We start from the raw sequence: 23,099 nt of genomic DNA, 5'->3' as shown, positions 1-23,099 counted from the left end.
TATCCTGTGACTTCTATACAGATCTCAGACCCATCCACCACTCACCGGGAGCTTCAGGTGCAAGTAAGCCAATGAGCCACCCAGGTGCCCCCAGAACTTTTTCAAAATTGAAAATGAGTCCAAAGCAGATTGCCCCTGCGCTCTGCTCTGGGGGCTTCCCCACCCCCAACACAGTGACATCTGTACATTCACATGTTTCAATAGTCTTTATGTAATAATTGCCAGAGCATCCTATGCCTCCGTTCTCTAGCTTTCCAGGATTATTTAAGGATCTAAAATAGGAATGGATGATATCTGGCATATTTAAAATAACTATCCTGTTTGGTGGTTGTGTTTCCGGGCTGAGATTCAAAGGAAATCGGTATTTCCAGAGTCTTACTTGATGGCAAATGGGATGAAGTCCTTCTAAACAGTTAAAATTGCCTCAGTGATATGACTTTGTCAAGTCTAAAACTGTGCCTCGGAGTCGATGACAAGTTGAAAAGGCTGCATGTGCATTTCCGGAGTTCAGAAATATACCCGCTGATGAAGCCACCTGGGAGGGAGAGGCATACGGTCTTCAGTGTCTGTACTCCATCCTATCCCAGACCTCCAGCCTCAGGGGCAGGTCCCCTCTGCCTGCAGGGTCTGGGGGTGCATTGGAGCTGAGGCAGCCTCCCGGGGCACCTTAGTGAAAGTAGCCACTTCTGCCCACACCCCTCTTCTTCATTTACCACCATCTGAAAACCCATTATCCATAATGGGGCGCACCATTGTGCCATCTTCCCTGTTGAGCATAGCCGCAAGGAGCATGAGGGCTCCCCCTGGCTGGCACCTGAATGCATGAATGCATATCCCTCCCTCTGCCGCACCCCCCCACCAGCCTGACCTTTATACATCCTGTCTCACAAAGCCAACCAGCCCCCACTATACAACCATTTTCCCTCCTCAACCCCCTTTTGTGAGTGGATGTCACACTAGCAAGCAGAGTATCATGACTGGAGCAAAATTTGAACTCTTTTCCCCTTGTAAAACATGATTTTATTCTGGTATAAATGCTAGGGCTACTGGTTGCATGCCCTGCTATCCCAGGGCATGCAATTGATTCTTCAATAGCTTCTACTAGGCTAAGATTCCATTCCTCTGTTTCAGGTTAATCCAAAGAAGGGATGTCAGGTGGACCTGGTGTTTACCACAGATCACTATAACCCAGAGGTAAGCTGCCACAATTGTTGAAGAATCCAGTTAGCAACTCCTGTGGATTTATTTTTTTAAAAAGATGAAAGTCTGAATGTATAGTGACCTGGAGGTTAGCTTCTGGTTTGGGTTTTTTTTTTTTTTTTAATGCTTTGTTTTGTGTTCTCAAGAATTAAAGAGCAGAGCTAACAGGAACCCACGATCGAACGCCTTCCACTCCATGGCCTTATGCAAGACTGCATTTAACAGTCCCAGAGCCACCATCTCCTCCTTCCTTTGCCCCTGGGAGGGAATTTCACAGTTCCTTTGGTACCCCCTCCTCACACCTCTAAATGCTTAGAATGACTCACTCCCAAATGTCAACCTGTTCCTCTCCCTGTCAGCTCTTGACATTTTCTTAGCAGGCCAGCTTCGCATGAGGCCAATTCCACGAGCTCCCATACAGAAGTATTCTCTAAAACACAGAGCAATGTATGCCGCAGGCATTATTAATGTCTCTAGAATCCTGACCAAGTCAGGCCATGGTTTGCCAAGTTTCCTTTACCTGATCTTAAGAAGAGAGTAAACAGAAGACTCATACCCAAATTAGAACCAGATGAGCTGCCATGTGCTGGGCTGAGCTGGGAGTCAGCAGCTGGAACTTGGGTGGACAGACCAGCCCAGATGCTGTCTGCATGGTGCTGATTCAAAGCAGGCAGCATCCCATTCAAGTGTCTCAGGGGGCAGAGCTTCCAAAGGGAAGGCATGACCCCAGGCCCCCAGCCCACAAGGAGGCTTCTGGAAGAATGCCTACCAGTACATAGAAATAAATTCTAACCACATAGCTGTGTATTCTGACTTTGCTGCTCTGCTTAAGAGCTAAACATCTTCTTAAAGCATGAGGAAGACCGCTTTGATTTCTAGCTTTGCAAACTGTAAGTGTTAGATTAAAGGTAAAGGGAAAACAGATTATGTTGACCAACAGTGTTTCTGGGAAGAGCGCAGCTAGCTAGTTGAAATGCTCCATTTCAGGGGATGAGGAGAGTGCTTTGCTTTGATTCTGTGGAGCTGTTTCGGGGTGCAAGGGGAGGGAAAGGAAGGAAAATGAAAGGAGACAATACCCGGTTTCTTTTTTCTTTCCTGGAAACAGCTTAGACATCAAAAGAGATTATGTGCCAGCTCTCTTTTCTGCCTTTGATAAGCCTCTTCCGGGATGCCCCCTTCACCTTTCTTCCATGTTGTGGCTGATAATTAGGATTTTAAGGCACTACTGAAATCTCCTCTCATTCCAAGTAGCACTCACGGAAGGCTCTCCTATTGTAAAGCATAGTTCAGTTTTTTTGAGTTAGTGCTAGAAATGGACTTACTAAGCAGATCTAATTTTCATTAAAATTTGTCTCCTTGTGAGCTTTTTTAATTTAAAGTTTCTTTTTGGTTGTTGTCATCCAGTTTCAATGACTGTAAAAGTGAAAAGAGCTGAACTGCTCAACCCACCACTCTGTAATAGGAGTTCTTAACGAGGGGCCCATGGATGGGTTTGGGTGGGCCCATGAACTTCCTCAAATTCTAGGCTTAGTGATGATGGTCTCAGCATATGTGCATTTTTCTGGGAATATATTCTGGCTTTTTTTGTTGTTGGGGTAAGGAGTTTGTGACTGATGAGGATGAAGAAGCACTGTCCTGTGGTTGAGTCATACATTTAATGTTTATTTGAAGCATCTAACTGTCCACCTCCAAGTGTCTCTGGACTGGAAGAAAAGTGAGGGGATGATCCCAGAGTACTCAGTATGTCTGTGTTTAAATATAAATGCAAACAGACACCCCTTGGATTGGTCCAATTTGGGTGCCATTTGTCTCCATTCCTTCCAAATTAGATCTTGGAGTAGAGAGATGGAGTTAGTATAGAGCCAGGGTTTTGTCATCAGATAGACATGAACTCAACTCCTGGCTTAGCATTTACTAGCTGGGAGACCTTGGAGTAAGTTCCTCCTTAGACTTCAGTATCTTCATCTGTAAAGTTGGCATCAGAGAGCCAAATTCATAAGGCAGTATGAGGATGTTGTCACTTTTTTTAATGGGGACCAACTTTATCTTTTGGTTCAAGTTAGCAAGCTTGAGGTCCAGCTAAGCATTATGTTGGTGCACAGTAGAAAAACTACCTACGGTCCTTGAGGTTGGAACCAAGCAGTACTCAAGAGGCACCAACAATCTTTCTTTCAGATAGGCCCAGCATTATTGTATAAGGGCATTGTCGGAAAGCAGGAGTTTAAATGACAGCAAAGAGGAAGGACCATTGTGTTCAGAAATCACTTTCCACAAAGCCAAGACCACTGCATCTATATTGATGCCAATACGAGGACCTTCTCGATCCTGTGTGTAGCTGTGTATTGGGGTCAGTGGGCAGTGATAAGTAGCCATTCTGTTTAATCCCCAAATCTTTATTTCAGGTTGGTGAGGAGCATTTGGGAAAATGTTCTGCTCGAGTATTTTTCAGGAACCAGAAACCCAAACCAGCTATTAATGTGACTTGTACACGGCTCATTGAGAAGAACAAAAGACAAGAAGAGGATTACCTGCTTTATAAGCACATGAAGCAACTTAAAACCCCCCTGGATGTCACCAGCATACCTGGTATGAACCAGTGTCTGGAATTTCTGTATTAGGGAATGTATGTAATGACTAAATCCTAAATAGAATGATCATGTACATTTTTATCCCCAAAGTGGCACTTTAATTCATCTATAGAATGTGGTACACCTCTTTATTTAAAAAAAAAAAAAAAGAAAAACTCAGAATTATCATTTTCCTGTTGTTCATCTCCAGGACAATATGGTAACTCCATCAAGAGCTCTTGGTGCCCTTTTAATCTCCCCACTGTGCATCCCAGACAAGGGTCAGGGTGAGAGCTCAACCTTCAAAGAAGAGGTAGAGTTGCTACAAGAGAGGCACATAGCAGGGAAGTTTTCAGGGCTGAACCCAGAGTGAGGCGACATTTCTAAAGATTTTTCAGTGTTGGCCTTGGAAACGTACGTGATGAGGCACCATCGCCAGACCCCCACGATGCCCACCGCAGACGTCCACGCAGAGCTAGGCGAGCCAGCTGTCTCGGGGCCTTGCTGGGAGGCTGCAGCAGAATCAAGTTTGTCTCACTTAGGTCAAGAGCTAATGGGCCGTGGTGCCGTCTTTAATAAGAAATGAGCCCGGCCCTCCGAAGTGACTCAGCTGAAGTGAAGCAGAACTCCTGCTTTCTGACCTCAGCACTATTGAGTGCATGTGTGGGCAGTAGCTGAGACTCAGCACTTACTGGCAAATCCAATTTGCAAAACCACAAAAGTCATCTCTGGACTTGTGCTCGGGTATTAAGCTTGACATCTGACCAGTGTAGCACTCTGCATCCCGTGCTCTCTCCCGGCTCCCTCGTTTGCCCAGAGACGGTAATGGACCCATGTCCACATGGCAGGACCTGTGGTCTCCACTCCTGCGCACATCTGTGCCCCCCTCCATTTGTCAAGACTAAGTGTTCTTAAAAACCTGCATGTAGAATACTGTTCCTTGCCTTTCTAAAATTCAGAAACTTGGGTGTTTCCCATAGTCATTCTCTAACAACTCAGCTTGAATCCTGTCCCAGAGAATTATGAGAGACGATTCAAAATCTTGAAATTTCCTTACGTTTAGTACTGTCTGAAATAAATGAGCTCATGACTGATGCTTACAATCTACATTTATTTAGGGATTTCCTCCCTTTCGCATTAGCTGGGGAAATAAGATTTTATATAGTCTCCTTAAAGCACAAATTTTAGAAACTGTAATAGGACCTTTTCTTCAAATATTTGCTACAGGATCACTACATTTTGGATACTTTTTAATCATGAAGTAAACTGAATTTTGTTCAATTAATATGTCCTACATGCCCACAAGGATCATTCTGTAACAATCTAACTTGTGTGGCCTAAAGCTCCAAAAACTTACTTTAATAGAGGGCACCTTTTTGTTAACAATTTATAAGTTCAGTGGAGGCATATGATGGTACTATTTATAGCCTATCTCTGTATACAAAATTATTAAAACTGTAAGGGTTTGGTTTTAGACAAGAGTGAGTCAGAACTGTGGCATAGTCCTCAGATTGGCCAGTTCGGATCTCAGCAGCCTCTGTTCCGTACGCATTCAGTCTGGGGTGCTAGGCTTCTGGAGGGCAGTATTCTCTACAACTGATGGGTAAGACCATCTAATCCATTTCAGGATATCCTCACTCCACACTATTTTTCCCCTAAAGAGGTGGTCGTTTAGTTTTTGTGACAAGTACAACTTTCACTTTTCTAATGAATTTACAAACTTCCTTTAGTTGAGCCCAAGTATGCTACAGAGGAAAATCCTGAAGACCTGAGAACAACCAGCCCAGGGTCCGGCCACCTAAATGAGTCTGCAGCAGGGTTGTCAGCCATCCTTGTTATTCCCAGCATTCAGTGTAACTAACTTGCCTACTAGCAATGGCTTTGTTGAGCCCACAGGAGCACTTTGAGATGAGTCCTGTGATGGGTGGCTGGATGAAGGAAGCTTTCACTCTCTCTCGCTCCCACCCCCGCATGCACCACAGGAGTCCAAGGCTCAGCTCAAACCTCTTCTCGGTGAAGCTTTCCCCAGATTCCTCCCACCCAAAGAAACCTCTCCCTTCCCTATGCTCTGTCAGCATTTTGATCTTCCTCCTCTTGAGGCAGGTATCAGCTGTGTTTCTGCAGTATCAGCGAGCGGAGGGTAGGGACCCATCTTTGGGTCTCTCACAGCACCCACACAATCCATGAATGCTCCTTGAATTGACTGGCATTATAAACCAGCCAAGTCAAGTTCCACCTGTACAGAGAAGAATTTATGCTAAAGATTATTCTTCCAAGAAGGATTAGTTTCCCGATAAGTTTGTTATTTGTTATTCCTCACATATTATATTATTAAAAAAAATTTTTTTTTATTTTTTGTTTTCAGCATAACAGTATTCATTATTTTTGCACCACACCCGGTGCTCCATGCCCTCTATAATACCCACCACCTGGTACCCCAACCTCCCACCACCCCCCCGCCACTTCAAACACCTCAGATTGTTTTTCAGAGTCCTTAGTCTCTCATGGTTCACCTCCCCTTCCAATTTCCCCCAACTCCCTTCTCCTCTCTAACCCCCCTTGTCCTCATGCTATTTGTTATGCTCCACAAATAAGTGAAACCATATGATGATTGACTCTCTCTGCTTGACTGATTTCACTCAGCATAGTCTCATATTATTACTGAGCCTTTATTTAAACTGAGAATAGCTCCACCAAATTGCATAAAAGGATGGTCTATGAACAGTTATCTTATAAATTAATTACATGCTGAAATTTGAGTTCCTAAAAGTCACAAAAGGTGGTTTATTAATCATTGTATCCCCACCTCTAGCAGCATCTGATATAAAGTAGGTTTTTATAAATACGTGTTGCAATGAAAAGATAGCAGTTCCAAAAACAGTACCACAGAGGAAAACCCACTTGATTTCTTCATGTGGTCAAAATCAGTGACAGAGATACTTACTGGCAATTCACTGATTAGCTTTAAAGCCGATGATTAGTAAAGGACAAACATATTGAGCAATCAGCAAAAAACATTGCATGGACTTGTAAACCCAGTCCAGAAGGTAATGTGGAGAAGATACTTGATAAACTTTTCAATCTAATTTTAAAATGCTTCTCAACTAACAAGACTTTAACTTTGAATATCATTCTAGCTCTTACTTTGCATTAATATGGTACAACAAATAGCCCTTCATTTTTTTAGAGTAGCTTTACCCAGTAGGTTGTACGTACTGAAGCAGGGGAATCTCTGTATGATGTAGAAACAGATAAGAACAATCATGTGTCCAGCACAAGGTCTTGCTGTAAGAGAGGTCTGATGTGGCTGAGTTTACACTCCTATTCATTCCTAAACATGTGAAATTGTGTCTCCAAAATGCCATAACGAAAAGGTGCTTTTTTTTTTTTTCCTTTTTTCTTCCCTCTCAGATAGTCACGGACATATTGATCCCTCTCTGAGACCCATTTGGGATTTGGCTTTTCTTGGCAGCTCTTACGTGATGTGGGAAAAGACAACCCAGTCTTTACACTACTACATGGCACAGATCAGCAGTGTTAACCAATGGGTAAGGAAAAAAAAACCCTGAAAATTAATTTTATGTCATAAAAGAGATACAAGCAGAGCAGATTTCTAAGACTAAGTTATTCTGAATGTCTAGTTTTACGGAAACAGTTTTACTTGCTGTCATTTACTTGAATGTCATTCATTCAGTAAATATGTCCATGCCTGCAATGGACCAGGTATAGTTTTAAAGAGTGTGGATTTAGCAGTGAACAAAAAAACACGGTATAGCTGCCCTCACTGAAATTAATTTTGGTGAGGGAAGAGAAAGGTAGTGAACTAATAAACAGTTATTATGTGTCAAAGGGTGCTATTAAGCACAATGGGAAAAATCAGGGAGAAGGGAATACAAGGGAGTGATAGAATTGCTACTTATATCTTCTCAAGTAAGCCCCCTCTAATTTGAGCAGGGGTAACAGTGAAGCAGAGGCCTAGGGGCAGTGAGTGAGCCATGCCTCCATAAAGGAAGAGGATTTCAGGCAGGAGGAACTGAGGGCAGCAATGTGGCTGATGGGCTGGAGAAGTAGCTGTGGGGCTACTGTGACTGCAACAGAGTCAGCAAGGGAGTGTGCCAGGAGATGAAATCAAATGGAGACGACCAGTTCCTGTAAGGCCTCCCGGGCCAGTAGAAGAACCTTGTCTTTTACTCATTAGAGCATTTTTAGCCTAGGAGTGACATGATCTGACTTACAATACCATCATTCTGGCTGCTGTGTTGAGAACAGACCAGAAAGAGTCAGCAGTGGAAGCAGGGAGACCACCGAAGCGTTGGCAATAATCTCGGCAAAGCCTGGGATGACTGGGACCAGTGGCCGCAGTTGAGGTCATGAGAAGTGTTTGCGTTCTTCATGTAGTTTGAAGTTAGGCCATCAGTTTGTTATATGGGCTGGATGGAGATCTTCTCCATCTAACTAAGGAGAAAAGTCAAGGATGAGTCTTGGGATTTTTTTGGCCTGAGTAACTGGAAGGATAGAGTTTTCATTCACTGATTGGGGAAGTCTGCAGGGGGGAACAGATCTGGGAAGAAATGAGCTTGATCCTGGGCATATAGACTAAATTCTAAATTACCATATAGATGGTATTTAAAGGTACAAGAGTGGATGACATCACAGAGAATGTATAGATAGAGAAAAGTTCTATATGGAGTCCTGTGACACTTGTAACATCAGAGGTTTCAGATAAGAGGAAAGATGTTTCAGGGATGAAGCTTGACTCTATCCAGTGCTGCCAGAGAATCCCGCCTAAAGAGACCTGAGATTGACTATTTGACTTAGGCGGTTGGAAGTCACTGGAGAGCTCATCAAGAGCTAGCTCACTGGCACAGTGTGGGTAAAGACCTAAGTGAAGTATGTTGGGAATGACTGGAAGAAGGGAAGTGGACACTCCATGTCTCTCAAGGAACTGAGCTCTAAAGGGGACTAACAAGAAAGCAACAGGCCGTAGCTGCAGGATGGATAAGCACAGGGTTGAAAGAGAGTTTGTTTTCTGTTGTATTTTTAGGTTGGAAAGTTTAACGGCATATTTATATGTTGGTGAGAAAAATCCAGTAGCAAGGGGCAAAGGTGGACTTGTAGGAAAGAAAAGGAAGAACTGCTGGAGCTCGTATCTTTGAGTAGGCAAGAGGATAAGATCTGTCCAAGAGATGCTCTTAGAGAGTTCACCTCGGGGGAGGGCGGAGGTGCAGTATCACAGTTGCTGATAGGAGGCTGGCTATCCATGGTGGGAGGCGTGGAAGTTCTCACTGCTTCTGTGTTCTCAGTGAAGACTGAGACAAACTCATCTTGTGGGAGCGAGGATAAGAGTGGAGGTGTTGGAATTTGGGGGGGACTTGGCGTTCTGCAGCCCTACGGGCTCCCAGAAGGAGCTGTGCTCATGAATATAGAGGGGGGCCAGTCATGCTGAGTTGTCGGCCTGGATAGAGTCAGGTGGGCTTAGCCCAAGCTGGAGTTATTGTCAGGAAAGTAGGACATAGAGAGAGAGTGTGACATTTCCAGTCAACCAGGTCAGTTGCTTTTAAGAGAGGCAAGATGAACTACCCTTAAGGACAAATTTCTAAAATCCATTTTCTTCATGGATGGGTGAAACAGTGGATTCACCCATGGATGGATCATTAGTGAATATCTTCTGAGTACAAAGATTTGCCCATAATCAAGTAAGCACTTTTAAAAAAAAAAATTTATTTCTTTAAGTATGTTGATAGTCAATGTTATATTAGTTTCAGAGGCACAACATAGCTATCGGACACTTCTGTACGTTAGCCAGTGCTCCCTGGAAAACTGCCATTACCATCCATCACTGTGCAACATTGTTACAGTGTTACTGACTGTATGCCATGTGCTGTACATTTCATCTCCATGGTTTTTTTATTTTATAACTGGAAGTTTGTACCTCTTGATTCCCTTCACCTGATACACCCATTTCCCCTATTCCCTGCCTTTGATAAACATCAGCTATCTGGCTTTATAATAATTTTATAATTGTTAAATTATAAGTAATTTACTTATAATTATATAAGTAATATATCACTTATATAATTATTATTAAATAATTTTATATTAAAAATAGAAAATATTTTTCTAGCTTTTTGTAGCTGAATAATATAGCATACTATATATGCTATAATATTTTATAGCATATATGGATATGCTACTCCATACCATATCTTCCTTATCCATTCACCTACTGATAGACACTTACATTGCTTGCATATCTTGGTTAATTGTTAAATGATGCTGCAGTGAACAAAAGGTGTGGATATCTTTTCCAGTTAGTTTTGTCATTTTCTTTGGGTGAATACCAAATAATGGGAATCCTGGCTTATGTGGTATTTCTATTTTGAATTTTTTGAAGAACCTCCATACTGTTTTCCACAGTGGTTATACCAGTTGACATTCCCACCAGCAATGTGTGAGGGTTCCCTTTTCTCCACATACTTGCTAGCCCATGGTATTTCCTGTCTTTTTTATTTTAGCCATTCTGAGTGCTCTAAGATAATATTTCATTGTGGTTTTGATTTGTTCTTCCCTGATTATTAGTGTTGTTGAGTGTCTTTTGGCCACCTGTTATGTCTTCTTTGAAGAAATGTCTATTTGGGTCCTCTGCCCAATTTTAATCAGATTGTGTGTGTGTGAGAGAGAGAGAGAATGTGTGTGTTTTGGGTTGACTGAGTCCTTTATATATTTTTGGATATTAACTTCCTATCTGAGAAATCATTCTTTTTTTTTTTTTAAAGATTTTATTTATTTATTTGACAGAGAGAAATCACAAGTAGATGGAGAGGCAGGCAGAGAGAGAGGAGGAAGCCGACTCCCCGCTGAGCAGAGAGCCCGATGCGGGACTCGATCCCAGGACTCTGAGATCATGACCTGAGCCGAAGGCAGCTGCTTAACCCACTGAGCCACCCAGGCGCCCTGAGAAATCATTCTTAAATATCTTCTCCCATTCATAGGTTGACTTTATGTCCTGTTGATGTTTTCCTTTGCTGTGTAAAATGTTTTTATACTGGTGTAGTACCAATAGTTTGTTTTTGCCTTTGTTTCCCTTGCCTCAGGCAACATATCCATAAATATGTTGCTAAAAGCAGTGTGCAAAACATACCGTCTATGGGGATTTTTAAGAGTTTTATGGTTTCAGGTCTCACTTTAGGTGTTCAACCTATTCTGAATTTTTGTGTGTGGTTTAAGAAAGTGGTCCAGTTCCTTTCTTGTATGTCACTGTCCCATTTTTCCCAACACCATTTGTTGAAAAGACTGCCTTTCCCCATTGCATATTCTTGACTCCTTTGTTATACATTAATTGACCATATAGGTGTGGTTTTATTTCTGGGCTATTTTGTTGCATTGATTTTTGTGTCTGTATTTCTGTGCCAGTATCATACTGTTTTGATTACTTTGGCTTTGTAGTAGTATATCTTGAGATCTGGAATTGTGATACTTCCAGTTTTGTTTTTGTCAAGATTGCTTTGGCTATTTGAGGTCTTTTGTCATTCCATACAAATTTAGGATGTATGTTCTAGTTCTGAGAAAAAATACTGTTGGTATTTTGATAGAGCTTGTATTAAATCTGTAGATTGCTTTGGGCAGTATGGACATTTTAATAATATTCTTCTAATTCATGAGCATGGTATACCTTTCCATTTGTGTTGTCTTTAATTTCTTTCATCAGTGTCTTGTAGATTTCAGTATATGGATCTTTCACGTCCTTGGTTAAATATATTCATAGGAATTTTATTCTTTTTGACACAATTGTCAATGTTATGTTCTTTTTTTTTTAAAATTTCTCTTTCTGCTACTTCATTACAAGTGTATAGAAATGTAACAGATTTATGTCTGTTAATTTTGTATTCTGGAAGTTTACTGTTTATTCTAATCATTTAGAATTAGTTTATTCTAATTATTTTTTGGTGGAGTCTTTAGGGTTTTCTCTATATTGTATCATGCCATCTACAAATAGAAAGTTTCACTTCTTCCTTACAAATTTGGATGATTTTATTTCTTATCTGATTACTACAAGTAAGGCTTCCAGTACTATGTGAATAAAAGTAGTGAGAGTGGACATCCTTGTCTTTGTCTTGATCTTACAGGAAACACTTCTGGTTTTCACCATTGAGTATGATGTTAGCTGTGGATTTTTCTGAGGGATATTTCCTTTAAACCCACTTTGTTGAGAGTTTTTATCATGAATGGATGTTCATGAAGGATGTATCATGTAGAATGCTTTTTCTATATCTACAGGGATGATCATGTGGTTTTTATCCTTTCCCTTGTTGATACGATGTATCACGTTGGTTGATTTGCAAATGTTGAACTACTGTTGCATCCCTGGAATAAATCCCACTTGATTGTGTTGAATGATCCTTTTAATATATAGTTGATATGGTTTGCTAATATCTGGTTAAATATTTTTACAATATTCACAAGAATATTGTATAATCACAAGAAATATTAGCCTTTGGTTTTCTTTTTTTCTAGTGTCTTTATCTGGTTTTGGTATCAGGATAATGCTGGCCTGATTCTGAGTTTTATAAGGAATTTTTATTACTGCTGATTCAATTTTATTACTAGTTATCGGTCTATTCAAATTTTCTGTTTCTTCCTGGTTCAGTTTTGGAGAATTGTATGTTTCTAAAATTTTATCTGTTTTTTCTAGGTTGTCTAATGTTTGATACATACTTTTTCATAATATTCTTTTCTAATCCTTTGTGTTTTTATGGTGTTCATGGTTTTTTTTGCTTCATTTCTGGTTTTATTTATTTGAATCCTCTTTTTTATTGATGACTCTATCTAAAGAGTTACAAGTTTTGTTTATCTTTTCAAAGAACCAGACCTTGGTTTTATTGATCTTTTCTGTTGTTTCTTTGGTCACTATTTCATTTCTTTCTGCTCTAATCTTCTTATATTAGCTTTGGCTTTGTTCTTCTTTTTCTAGCTCCCATAGGGGTAATCCTGTTGTTTGTGATTTTTCTTTTTTTTTTTTTTATCATTGTTTTAAAAATTATTTTCTATATGAATTTCTTTTTTTAATTTTTTTTTTCATCAAAAATGATGGTCTGGGAATCCCTGGGAGGCTCAGTCAGTGAAACATCTATCTTCGGCTCAAGTTATGGTCCCAGGGTCTGGGGATTGAGTCCCCCATCAGGCTCCCTACTCAGCAGGGAGCCTGCTTTTCCCTCTGCCTGCCACTGCCCTTGCTTGTGCTCTTTCTTGCTGACAAATAAATAAATAAAATCTTTTTTTAAAAAAAAGGATCGTCAGTTATTTTATTGACAGTAGTAAGTTGACTAATAAAACTTAAAACTTTTTATTTTTTTTTTTTCAAAAATTTAGTCTTTTATTTTTGGTGATGGTGACTGGTGAGAAGGCAATAGTGAAGATAAATTGTTAACAAAACTTTTTAAATAACAAAACTTTAAAAACAAAGCAAGACATTCCCTTATACAGTCATTTTCTTAATTCCTTTATGCCATTTAGTAACTCTAAACAAATTTCTTTATTAACCCCCAGAATAAATCATTTCTTTCGGGAAAGTTTATTCAAGAGATACCAATTGAATTTATCTCAGATATTTGTTTATGCAGCTATTCTTTCTAGTTAGCTTACTGCGAAAGTTCTTTTTACTTTTTAAATTATAATTTTAGTATAGTTAACAGTGTAATATGAGTTTCAGGTATAAAATGTAGTGATTCAGCAATTCTATACATTACTCAGTGCTTATCATGATAAGTGCACTCTTAATCCCCATCACCTATTTCACCCATCCCTGTACCCACCTCCCCTCTGGTAACTGTCACTTGGTTCTCTAGAGTTAAGAGCCTTATTTTATTTTTTGCTCCTTTGTTTTTTGTCTCTCAAATTCTACAAGTGAGTGAAATCATATGGTATTTGTCTTTCTCTGACTGACTTATTTCACTTCATGTTATATCCCCCCGGTCTAACCATGTTGTTACAAATGGTGATTTCATTTATTTGTGTGGCTGAATAATATTCCACTGTGTATATATACCATTCATCTATCTATGGACAGTTGTATTGCTTCTATAATTTGGCTATTGTAAATAATGCTTCAGTTAACATAGTGGTGCATATATCTTTTCGAATTAGTGTTTTTGTATTCCTCCAGTAAATCCCCAGTAGTGGAATTACTGGATCATATGGTAATTTTATTTTTAATTTTTTGAGGAACCTCCATACTGTTTTCCATAGTGGCTGCACCAGTTTGCATTCCCACAAATAGTGCACAAGGGTTCCTCTTCTCCACATGCTTGCCAACACTTGTTGCTTCTTGAGGTTTTGATTTTAACCATTCTGAGAGATGTTGGGTGATATTTCATTGTGGTTTTGATTAGCATTTCCCTGTTAATTACCAATGGTGAACAACTTTTCATGTGTCTGTGGGCCATCTGGATGTCTTTTTTGGAGAAATATCTGTTTATGTTTCTGCCCATTTTTAATTGGATTATTTGGAGTTTTTTTGTGTTGAGTTGTAGAAGTTCTTTATATATATATATTTAAAGATTTTATTTATTTATTTGACAGACAGAGATCACAAGTAGTCAGAGAAGCAGGCAGAGAGAGGAGGAAGCAGGCTCCCTGCTGAGCAGAGAGCCTGATGTGGAACTCCATCCCAGGACCCTGGGATCGTGACCTGAGCTGAAGGCAGAGGCTTTAACCCACTGAGCCACCCAGGCACCTCTATATATTTTTGATACAACCCTCTATTTGATACGTCATTTGAAAGTACCTTCTCCCATTCATTAGCTTAGCTTTTAGTTTTATTGATTCCCTTACTGTGCAGAGGCTCTTTATTTTGAAGTAGTCCCAGTAGTTTATTGTTGCTTTTGTTTCTGTTGCCTCAGGAGACACACCTGTAAATATGTTGCTATGACCAACATCAGAGAAATTACTACCTATGTTCTCTTCTAGGATTTTTACAGTTTCAGGTCTCACATTTATATTTTTAATCCACTTTTAGTTTACTTTTATGTATAATGTGATAAAATGGTCCAGTTTCTTTCTTATATATAGCTGTCCAGTTTTCCCATCACAATTTATTGAAGAAACTGCCTTTTTTCTATTGTATATTCTTTCTCCTTTTATAAAAGATTAATTGACCATATAATTATGGGTATATTTCTGGGCTCTGTGTTCCATCGATCTGGATGTCTATTTTTGTGTCAATACCATACTATTTTGATTACTACAGCTTTGTAGTATATCTTGAAATCTGGGAGTGTGATCTCTCCAGTTTTGTTCTTTCTCCCCCCCCCCCCCACCAATATTGCTTTGGCTCTCCAGGGTCTTTTTTGTTGCTGTTGTTCCATATGAATTTTAGGACTATTTGTTCTAGTTTTGTGAAAAATGCTGTTGGTATTTTGATAAGGCTTGCATTGAGTGTGTAGGTTGCTGTGTGTAGTAAAGACATTTTAACAATATTGTTTCTTCCAATCTGTGAGCATGGAATATTTTTACTTTTGTATCTGTCATCCTCAATTTCATTCACTTATTCTTTATAGTTTTCAGAGAGTAGGACTTTTACCTTTCTTAATTAACTTTATTCTTAGGTATTTTATACTTTTTGGTACAATTATAAATGGGATTGTTTTCTTAATTTCTCTTTCTGCTACTTCATTATTAGTGTATAGAAATGCAACAAATTTCTGTACATTGATTTTGTATCCTGTGACCTTATGGAATTAATTTATCAGTTCTGGTAGTTTTCTTGGTGGAGTCTTTAAAGTTATATATATATAAATATATATATATATATAACACCTTATATATATATATGTGTGTGTGTGTGTGTGTGTGTGTGTGTATAGAAATCCAAATTGGTAAAGAAGAAGTACAACTTCACTATGTGCAGATGACATGATATTCTATATATATATTCTATAATAATAATATTCTATATATATAAAATATCATGTCATCTGCACATAGTGAAGTTGTACTTCTTTACCAATTTGGATAGCTTTTTCTTGTCTGATTGCTGCAGCTAGGGCTTCCAGTACTATGTTGAAGAAAGTGGTTATAGTGGACATCTGTCTTGTTCCTGTCTACAGGAGGAAAGCTCTCAGGTTTTCACCATTGAGTAAGATGTTAACTGTGAAGTTTTCATTTATGGCCTTTATTACATTGCAGTGTATTCCCTGTAAACCTACTTTGTTTTTCTGTACCTATTGAAATGATCATATAGTGTTTGTCCTTTCTGTTGTTGACCTAATGAATCAGTTTGATTGACTTGCAAATATTGAATGGCCTTTGCATCCCAGGAATAAATCCCACTTGATCATGATGAATGCTTTTTAAAAGGTATTATTGTGGTTCTCTTTCTTTGTAGTGTCTTTATCTAGTTGTGGTATCAAGGTAATGCTTGTAAAACGAATTTGTAAGTTTTCTTTCCTCTTCTGTGTTTTGGACTAGTTGGAGAAGAATAGGTGTAAACTCTTCTAAAGATTTGGTAGAATTGACCTGTGAAGCCTTCTGGTCCTGAACTTTTGTTTGTTGGGAGTTTTTTGACCACTGATTGGATTTCATTGCTGGTGATCAGTCTGTTCAAATTTTCTTTTTTTTCCTGATTCAGTTTTGGGAGGTTCTGCTTCTAGGAATTGATTTCTTTTAGCTTGTCCAATTTGTTGGCATATAATTTTTCATAATATTCTTTTATAATCCTTTGTATTTTTGTGGTGTCAGTTGTTACTCCTTTTTCAGTTCTCATTTTGTTTGAGTTCTCTCTCAATCTCTCTCTCTCTCTCTCAATGAGTCTGACTAAAGACTTATTAATTTTGTTGATCTTTTAAAAGAACAGCTCTGGTTTCATTGGTATGTTCTATTGTTTTTTTAGTTTCTACTTTGCTTATTTCTGCTCTAATCTTTATATTTATTTCCTTCTACTGGTTTTGGGTTTTGTTCTTTTTCTTGCTCTTTAGATGTAAGGTTAGGTTGTTCATTTGAGATTTTTATTGCTTCTTGAGGTGGGCCTGTATAGCAATAGGCTCCCTCTTAGAACAGTTTTTGCTACATCCCAAAAATGTTTTCATTTTTATTTGTCTCCATGTATTTTTTTATTTCCTCTTTGGTTTCTTGGTTGACCCATTCATTGTTTAGGAACATGTTCTTTAACCTCCATGTATTAGTGCTCTTTCCAGATTTTTCTTATTGTTGATTTCCAGTTTCATAGCATTGTGGTCAGAAGAGATGTATGGTATGGCCTTGATCTTTTTGAATTTGTTGAGACTTGTTTTGTAGCCTACTATGGGACCTATTCTAGAGAATGTTTCATGTGTACTTAAAAAGAATGTGTATTCTGCTGCGTTTTTTAATTTAATATTTTCAGTGTTCCAAGATTCGTTGTTTATGCACTGCACCCAGTGCTCCATGCAATATGTGCCCTCCCTAATACCCACCACCATCCCTGTCTCCTCCAAAACCCTCAGTTTGTTTCTCAGAGTCCACATCTCTCATGCGTTGTGTCCGCCTCCAATTTTCCCCACTTCACTTTTCCTTTCCTTCTCTTAATGTCCTCCAATTTATTCCTTATGCTCCACAAGTAAGTGATACTGTATGATAATCAACTCTCTCTGCTTGACTTATTTCATTCAGCATAATCTCCTCCAGTCCCATCCATGTTGATACAAAAGTTGGGTATTCATCTTTTCTGATGGAGGCATAATATTCCATTGTATATTTGGTCCATATCTTCTTTATCCATTCGTCTGTTGAGGGGCATCTTGGCTCTTTCCACAGTTTGGTGATTGTGGCCATTGCTGCTATGAACGTTGGGGTACAGATGCCCTTTTTTTCCCTACATCTGTATCTTTGGAGTAAATACCAAGTAGTGCAATTGCAGAGTCATAGTGTAGCTCTATTTTTAATTTCTTAAGGAATTTCCACACTGTTTTCCAAAGTGGCTACACTAACTTGCATTCCCACCAACAGTGTAAGAGGGTTCCCCTTTCTCCACATCCTCTCCAACACTTGTTGTTTACTGTTTTGGTAATTTTGGCCATTCTAACTGGTGTAAGATGGTATCTCAATGTGTATCTCAATTGAATCTCCCTGATGGCTAATGATGATGTACATTTTTTCATATGTCTGTTAGCCATTTGTATGTATTTGGAGAAGTGTCTATTCATGTCTTCTGCCCATTTTTTGACATGATTATCTGGGTTTTTTTGAGTGCTGAGTTTGAGGAGTTCTTAATAGATCTTAGATATCAGCCCTTTGTCTGTAGTGTCATTTGTAAATATCCTCTTCCATTCTGTGAGTTGCCTCTTTGTTTTGTTGACTGTTTCCTTTGCTGTGCAGAAGCTTTTTTTTTTTTTTTTTTTTAAAGATTTATTTATTTATTTATTTGACAGAGAGAGATCGAAAGTAGGCAGAGAGGCAGGCAGAGAGAGAGGAGGAAGCAGGCTCCCCGCTGAGCAGAGAGCCCGATGTGGGACTCGATCCCAGGACTCCGAGATCATGACCTGAGCCGAAGGCAGCAGCTTAACCACTGAGCCACTCAGGCGCCCTGTGCAGAAGCTTTTTATCTTGACAAAGTCCCATAAGTTCATTTTCACTTTATTCTACTGTTTTTGATGAAATACTCTGAATGTATGTGTTAGATCCATATGGTCCAATGAATCATTCAAAGCCACTGTTTCCTTGCTGGTTATTTGTCTAGATAACCTATCCATTTATGTAAGTTAGGTGTTAAAGTACCCTACTGTTATTGTATTACTATCTATTACTTCCTTTATGTTCGTTATTGGCTGGTTTATGTATTTTGGTGGATAAATATTTACAATTTTTATAACTTCCTATTGGACTGTTCCTTCAATGATTAAATACTGTCCTTGGTGGTCTTTGTTAGTCTTTGCTTTCAAATCTACTTTGTCTGATATAAGTATTGCTATCCTGCTTTCTTTTCCTCTCCATCTGCATAATAAATACTTTTTTAGATCTTCACTTTCAGTCTGCATGTGTCTAGGACTGAAACTAGTCCCTTGTAGGCAGCTTAGAGATGGATCTTGCTTTTTTTTCGTTAGAAGATTTATTTATTTATTTATTTATTTGACAGGGGGGAACAAAAGAGAGAGAGAGAGAGAGAAAACAGCAGGGGAAATAGGGGAGGGAGAAGCAGGCTTCCTGCCAAGCAGGGAGCCGGATGTGTGCTTTGATTGGAAGATCTTGGGATCAAGACCCAAGCCGAAGGCTGGTGCCTAATGAGTGAGCCACGTAGGTGCCCTGGGTCTTTTTTTTTTATTCATCCCATCACCCTATGTCTTTTGATTAGAGCATTTGCTCCATTTACATTTATAGTACCATTGATTATTGAGGTATGTACTTATTGTTTTATTACTTGCTCTATGGTTTTTATATTTTGTCTCTGTTCCTTTTTTTTCTCTTGGTCTCGTCTCTCATTGCTCTTTGGTGATGTACTTGGATTCCTTTCTCATTTTTTGCATACCTCTTACTGATTATTGATTTGTGGTTACCATTTTTATATAGAATATCTTATTTTTATAGCAGAGTATATTAAGTTGATGGTCACTTAAGTTTGAACCCATTCTTTTTTCCTCTTCTCCCCACATTTTAGGTATATGGTGTCTCATTTTACATTCTTTTATTTTGTGAATCCTTGATTGATTTTTATAGATCTACTTAATTTTACCACTTTTGTACTTCCTACTTTTCTTATTCCTACTTATGGTCTTTCCTTTCTACACGAAGTGTCCCTTTCAACATTTTCTATAGGGCTGGTTTAATGGTGATGGATTTCTTTGATTTTCATTTGTCTGGGAAACTCTTTATCTCTCCTTCATTTCTGAATGAAAACTTGCTGGATAGAGTATATATAGTTTTTAAAAGATTTATTTATTTGAGAGAGGGAGAGGGTGAGTACACACAGTGGGAAGAGGCAGAGGAAGAGAGAATCCCAAGCAGACTCTGTGCTGAGTGTGGAGCCAGAGGTGGGTCTCGATTTCACTACCCTGAGATCATGAACTGAGCCAAAACCAAGACTCAGATGCTCAACCAACTATACCACTTAGGCGCCCATGGATAGAATAGTTTTGGCTGCAGGTTTCTTTTCTTCAGCATTTGGAATATATCATGCCACTCTCTTTTGGCCTACAGAGTTTCTCCTGAAAACTCAGTTGATACCCTTATGGAGTTTCCTTTGCATATAACTTTTTTTCTTTAATTGATGCTTTTTAAATTCTCATTATTGCCATCTTAATTACTATGTGTCTTGGCATGGACCTCCTTGGGTTATTATTGGAGGCTCTGTGTGACTCCTAGATCAGGATTTCTTTTTCCTTCCACAGATTAGAGAAGTTTTCAGCTATTATTTCTTGAAATACATTTTCTGCTCCCTTTTCTCTCTTCTTCTAGGATCTCTATAAAGCAAATTGTACTATGCTGGATGGTGTCGCTAAGTTCCCTAAGTCTATTTTCATTTTTTTTCCCCCTCTCTCCTTTTAGGCTTGATTGCTTTCCATTTTCCATCCTCCGGGGCTGATCCATTCTTCTGCCTCCTCTCGTCTACTATTTATTCCATCTTGTGTATTCTCAGTATCAGATATTGAGTTCTTCATCTGTGATTCTTTTTTATGTTTCCTTTCTTTTTGTTGAAGGTCTTACTGAGGTCCTCCACTCTTTTCTCAAGTCCAGTGAGTATCTATATGACCATTACTTTAAATTCTCTATGAGACATATTACTTATCCCCATTTCATTTAGCTCTTTTGATGTTATTTTGTACTGTTCTTTTATTTGGGACCTATTCCTCTTTATTTTGTCTACTCTCTGTGTCTGTTTTTACGTTAGGAAGGTCAGCTACATCCTGCCAATCAGTGACATCATGTAACAGCTCTCTCTGCCTTTTGTGGGCAGGTTTTGTCCCTGTGTTGTTAGTGGGCTTGAGTTGAGGCTGACCAGGCATTTGCCAAAGATGCAGCAGCACTGAACTGCAGGGAAGTCCCTGTATTGTCCCCTGAAGCTTTCATTGGTGGGTGAGGTCTGCAGTCAGACCATATGTCTGTCCCCAGCCTGCTGGTGGGGCTGCAGTTGGACTGGTATGTGTGGTTATCTTCCCCCTCAGGACAGGAGCCACTTTGGAGTGGTGCTGGTCCCTGTAAGGGCTGCTTGCACACTGCCAGACCTGTGGCATCGATTTGGATGGGCTCTGGCCAAGGGTGCATTGGATGGTGCCTTGAATGGGCTAGGTCTGCAAGAAAACACGGGTGCAGGGTATGCAGAGCCAGCAAGGTCTGTGTGTTTCCATGGGAGGGGTCTTACAGCCACCTGTAAAAGCCCCTACTGAGCCTGGCCTTGTTGGAGACACGGAAATATGTGGTGGTGTGGTGTGCTATTACCAAACTAGATGGAGAGTGTTGGCACTATGCTGGTTCCCACAGGTGTCTGTGTATCTTGGCTAGGAGGCAGGGGAGGGATATGGTGCCTGCTAGCTCTTTTATTCTTGGAGAAGTCTCCCGTGATCCCTGCCCCTCCGGGACATGGTTCTGAGATTAGTAAATACTTCTTCCCATAAACCCCAGGCATTTTTCAAACTGTTGTTTCCATGCTGTATCTCAGTGGGGCTGTTGTGGTGTCTCTTTAAGGGTGGGGACTCCACCCTCCTGGATCTCCCAGATATGAGCCTGTTTTAAAGTTCCAGGCGTTAAGCCCTACTTATTTTTAGGCCCCTCTGGTTTTCAAAGCCAAATGTTATGGGAATCTATCTTCCTTGTGAGGGTCCCCCATGCCTGGGGTGCCTGCTCTTCACTCCTCCATGTCCTCTGCATACCTCCCCATGGATGTCCCATGAGTCTGTTTGACTCCCCACTTCATCTCTACTTTTTGCACCCTCTTCAGTTAGCCTGTTCTCTACATTTAGCTGTGGAAAGCCTCTACTGCCAGTCTTTGGGTCATTTTCTGGCTTATTTACACTAATGTGGCTGTTATTTAGTTATATCCGTGGGGTGAGATGAGCTAAGGATCCTTCTGCTTTGCCATCTTTTCCAGAAGTTCCAAGATTTTTTCTTATTTTTCTTATTTTTCCTAGGTCCCAAAGATTTTGGACTATTGTGTTTTCCTTTTCATTTGTCTCCATATGTTTTTTAATTTCCTTTTGATTTCTTTATTGACTCTGGTATTTTAGTAGCATGTTGTTTAGCCTCTCTATATTTGTGGGTTTTTTTCCAGTTTTTTTTTCTTATAATTGATTTCTAATTTCATACCTTTTGGTTAGAAAAGATAATTAATATGATTTCAGTCTTCCTAAACTTATTGACACTTGTTTTATGGCCCAGTATATGTTCTGATCTGGACAATAATTCCATGTTCACCTGAAAAGAATGTGTTTTCTGCTCTTTTTGGATGGAATGCTCTGTACATATCTTTTAGATCCATCTGGTCTAATGTGTTGTTTGAAGCCTCTCTTTCCTTGTTGGTTTTCTGTTTTTATGAAATATTCTTTGATATAGGTGAGCTGTTAAAGTACTCTACTACTATTTTATTGCTATCCATTTCTCCCTTTATGTCTGTTAATATTTGCTTTATGTATTTAGTTACTCCTGTGTTGGGTCCAGAGATGTTTACAATTTTTATCTATTCTTATGGGGTTAATCTCTCTATCATTTTGTAGTGCCCTTCTTTGTCTTACTATAGGCTTTTTTTTTTTTTTAAGATTTTATTTGACAGAGAGAGATCACAAGTAGGCAGGGAGGCAGGCAGAGAGAGAGGAGGAAGCAGGCTCCCCGCCAAGCAGAGAGCCCAATGTGGGGCTTTATCCCAAGACCTTGGGATCATGACCTGAGCCGAAGGCAGAGGCTTTAACCCACTGATCCACCCAGGCACCCTACAGACATTGTTTTAAAGTCTTTTTTGTCTGGCATAAGTATTGCTGTTGTTATTTCATTTTTTTTTTCTTTGTTTCCATTTGAATTGGAAATGTTTTTCCAGGCCTTCACATTCAGTTTGTGTGTGTCTTTCGGTCCAAAGTGAGTCATTTTTAGGATATATATGGGTCTTTTGTTTTTTTTAACCCATTCACTCCACCAGAGTCGAGTGAACCATTTAGACCATTTACATTTAAGGTAATTAGTAAGAAGTATGTACTTATTGTTAATTGTTATTTTTGTTTTGTTTTTGTAGTTCCTCTCTGTTGCTTTATTCTATGCTTGTTCTCTTACTTTCTGGTTTGATGGCTTTCTTTAGTATTTGCTTGGAGTCCCTTCTGTTTATTTTTTGTGTATCCATGATAGGTTATTATTGGGTTCATATATAATATCCTATGTTTCTCA

At 39.3% G+C, this 23,099-nt stretch overlaps 1 protein-coding gene across 1 annotated transcript in view; it reads left to right on the top strand.

Moving 5' to 3' along the window:
• RARRES1 (retinoic acid receptor responder 1) overlaps positions 1–23,099 on the top strand; it is a 56,634-nt gene that overhangs the window by 13,322 nt on the left and 20,213 nt on the right. The window contains exons 2-4 of the mRNA XM_004755641.3: positions 1,132–1,194; positions 3,603–3,786; positions 7,179–7,315. Coding sequence (XP_004755698.1) covers positions 1,132–1,194; positions 3,603–3,786; positions 7,179–7,315 — 384 coding nt within the window. The remainder of the gene's footprint in view (positions 1–1,131; positions 1,195–3,602; positions 3,787–7,178; positions 7,316–23,099) is intronic.

Source organism: Mustela putorius, unplaced genomic scaffold, assembly GCF_011764305.1.
Source record: "Mustela putorius furo isolate JIRA1106 unplaced genomic scaffold, ASM1176430v1.1 tig00003834_pilon_pilon_pilon, whole genome shotgun sequence".
Classification (NCBI taxonomy): domain Eukaryota; kingdom Metazoa; phylum Chordata; class Mammalia; order Carnivora; family Mustelidae; genus Mustela; species Mustela putorius.
The sequence above is the reverse complement of the archived record's forward strand: the minus strand, read 5'-3'. Positions and strand labels throughout refer to the sequence as shown.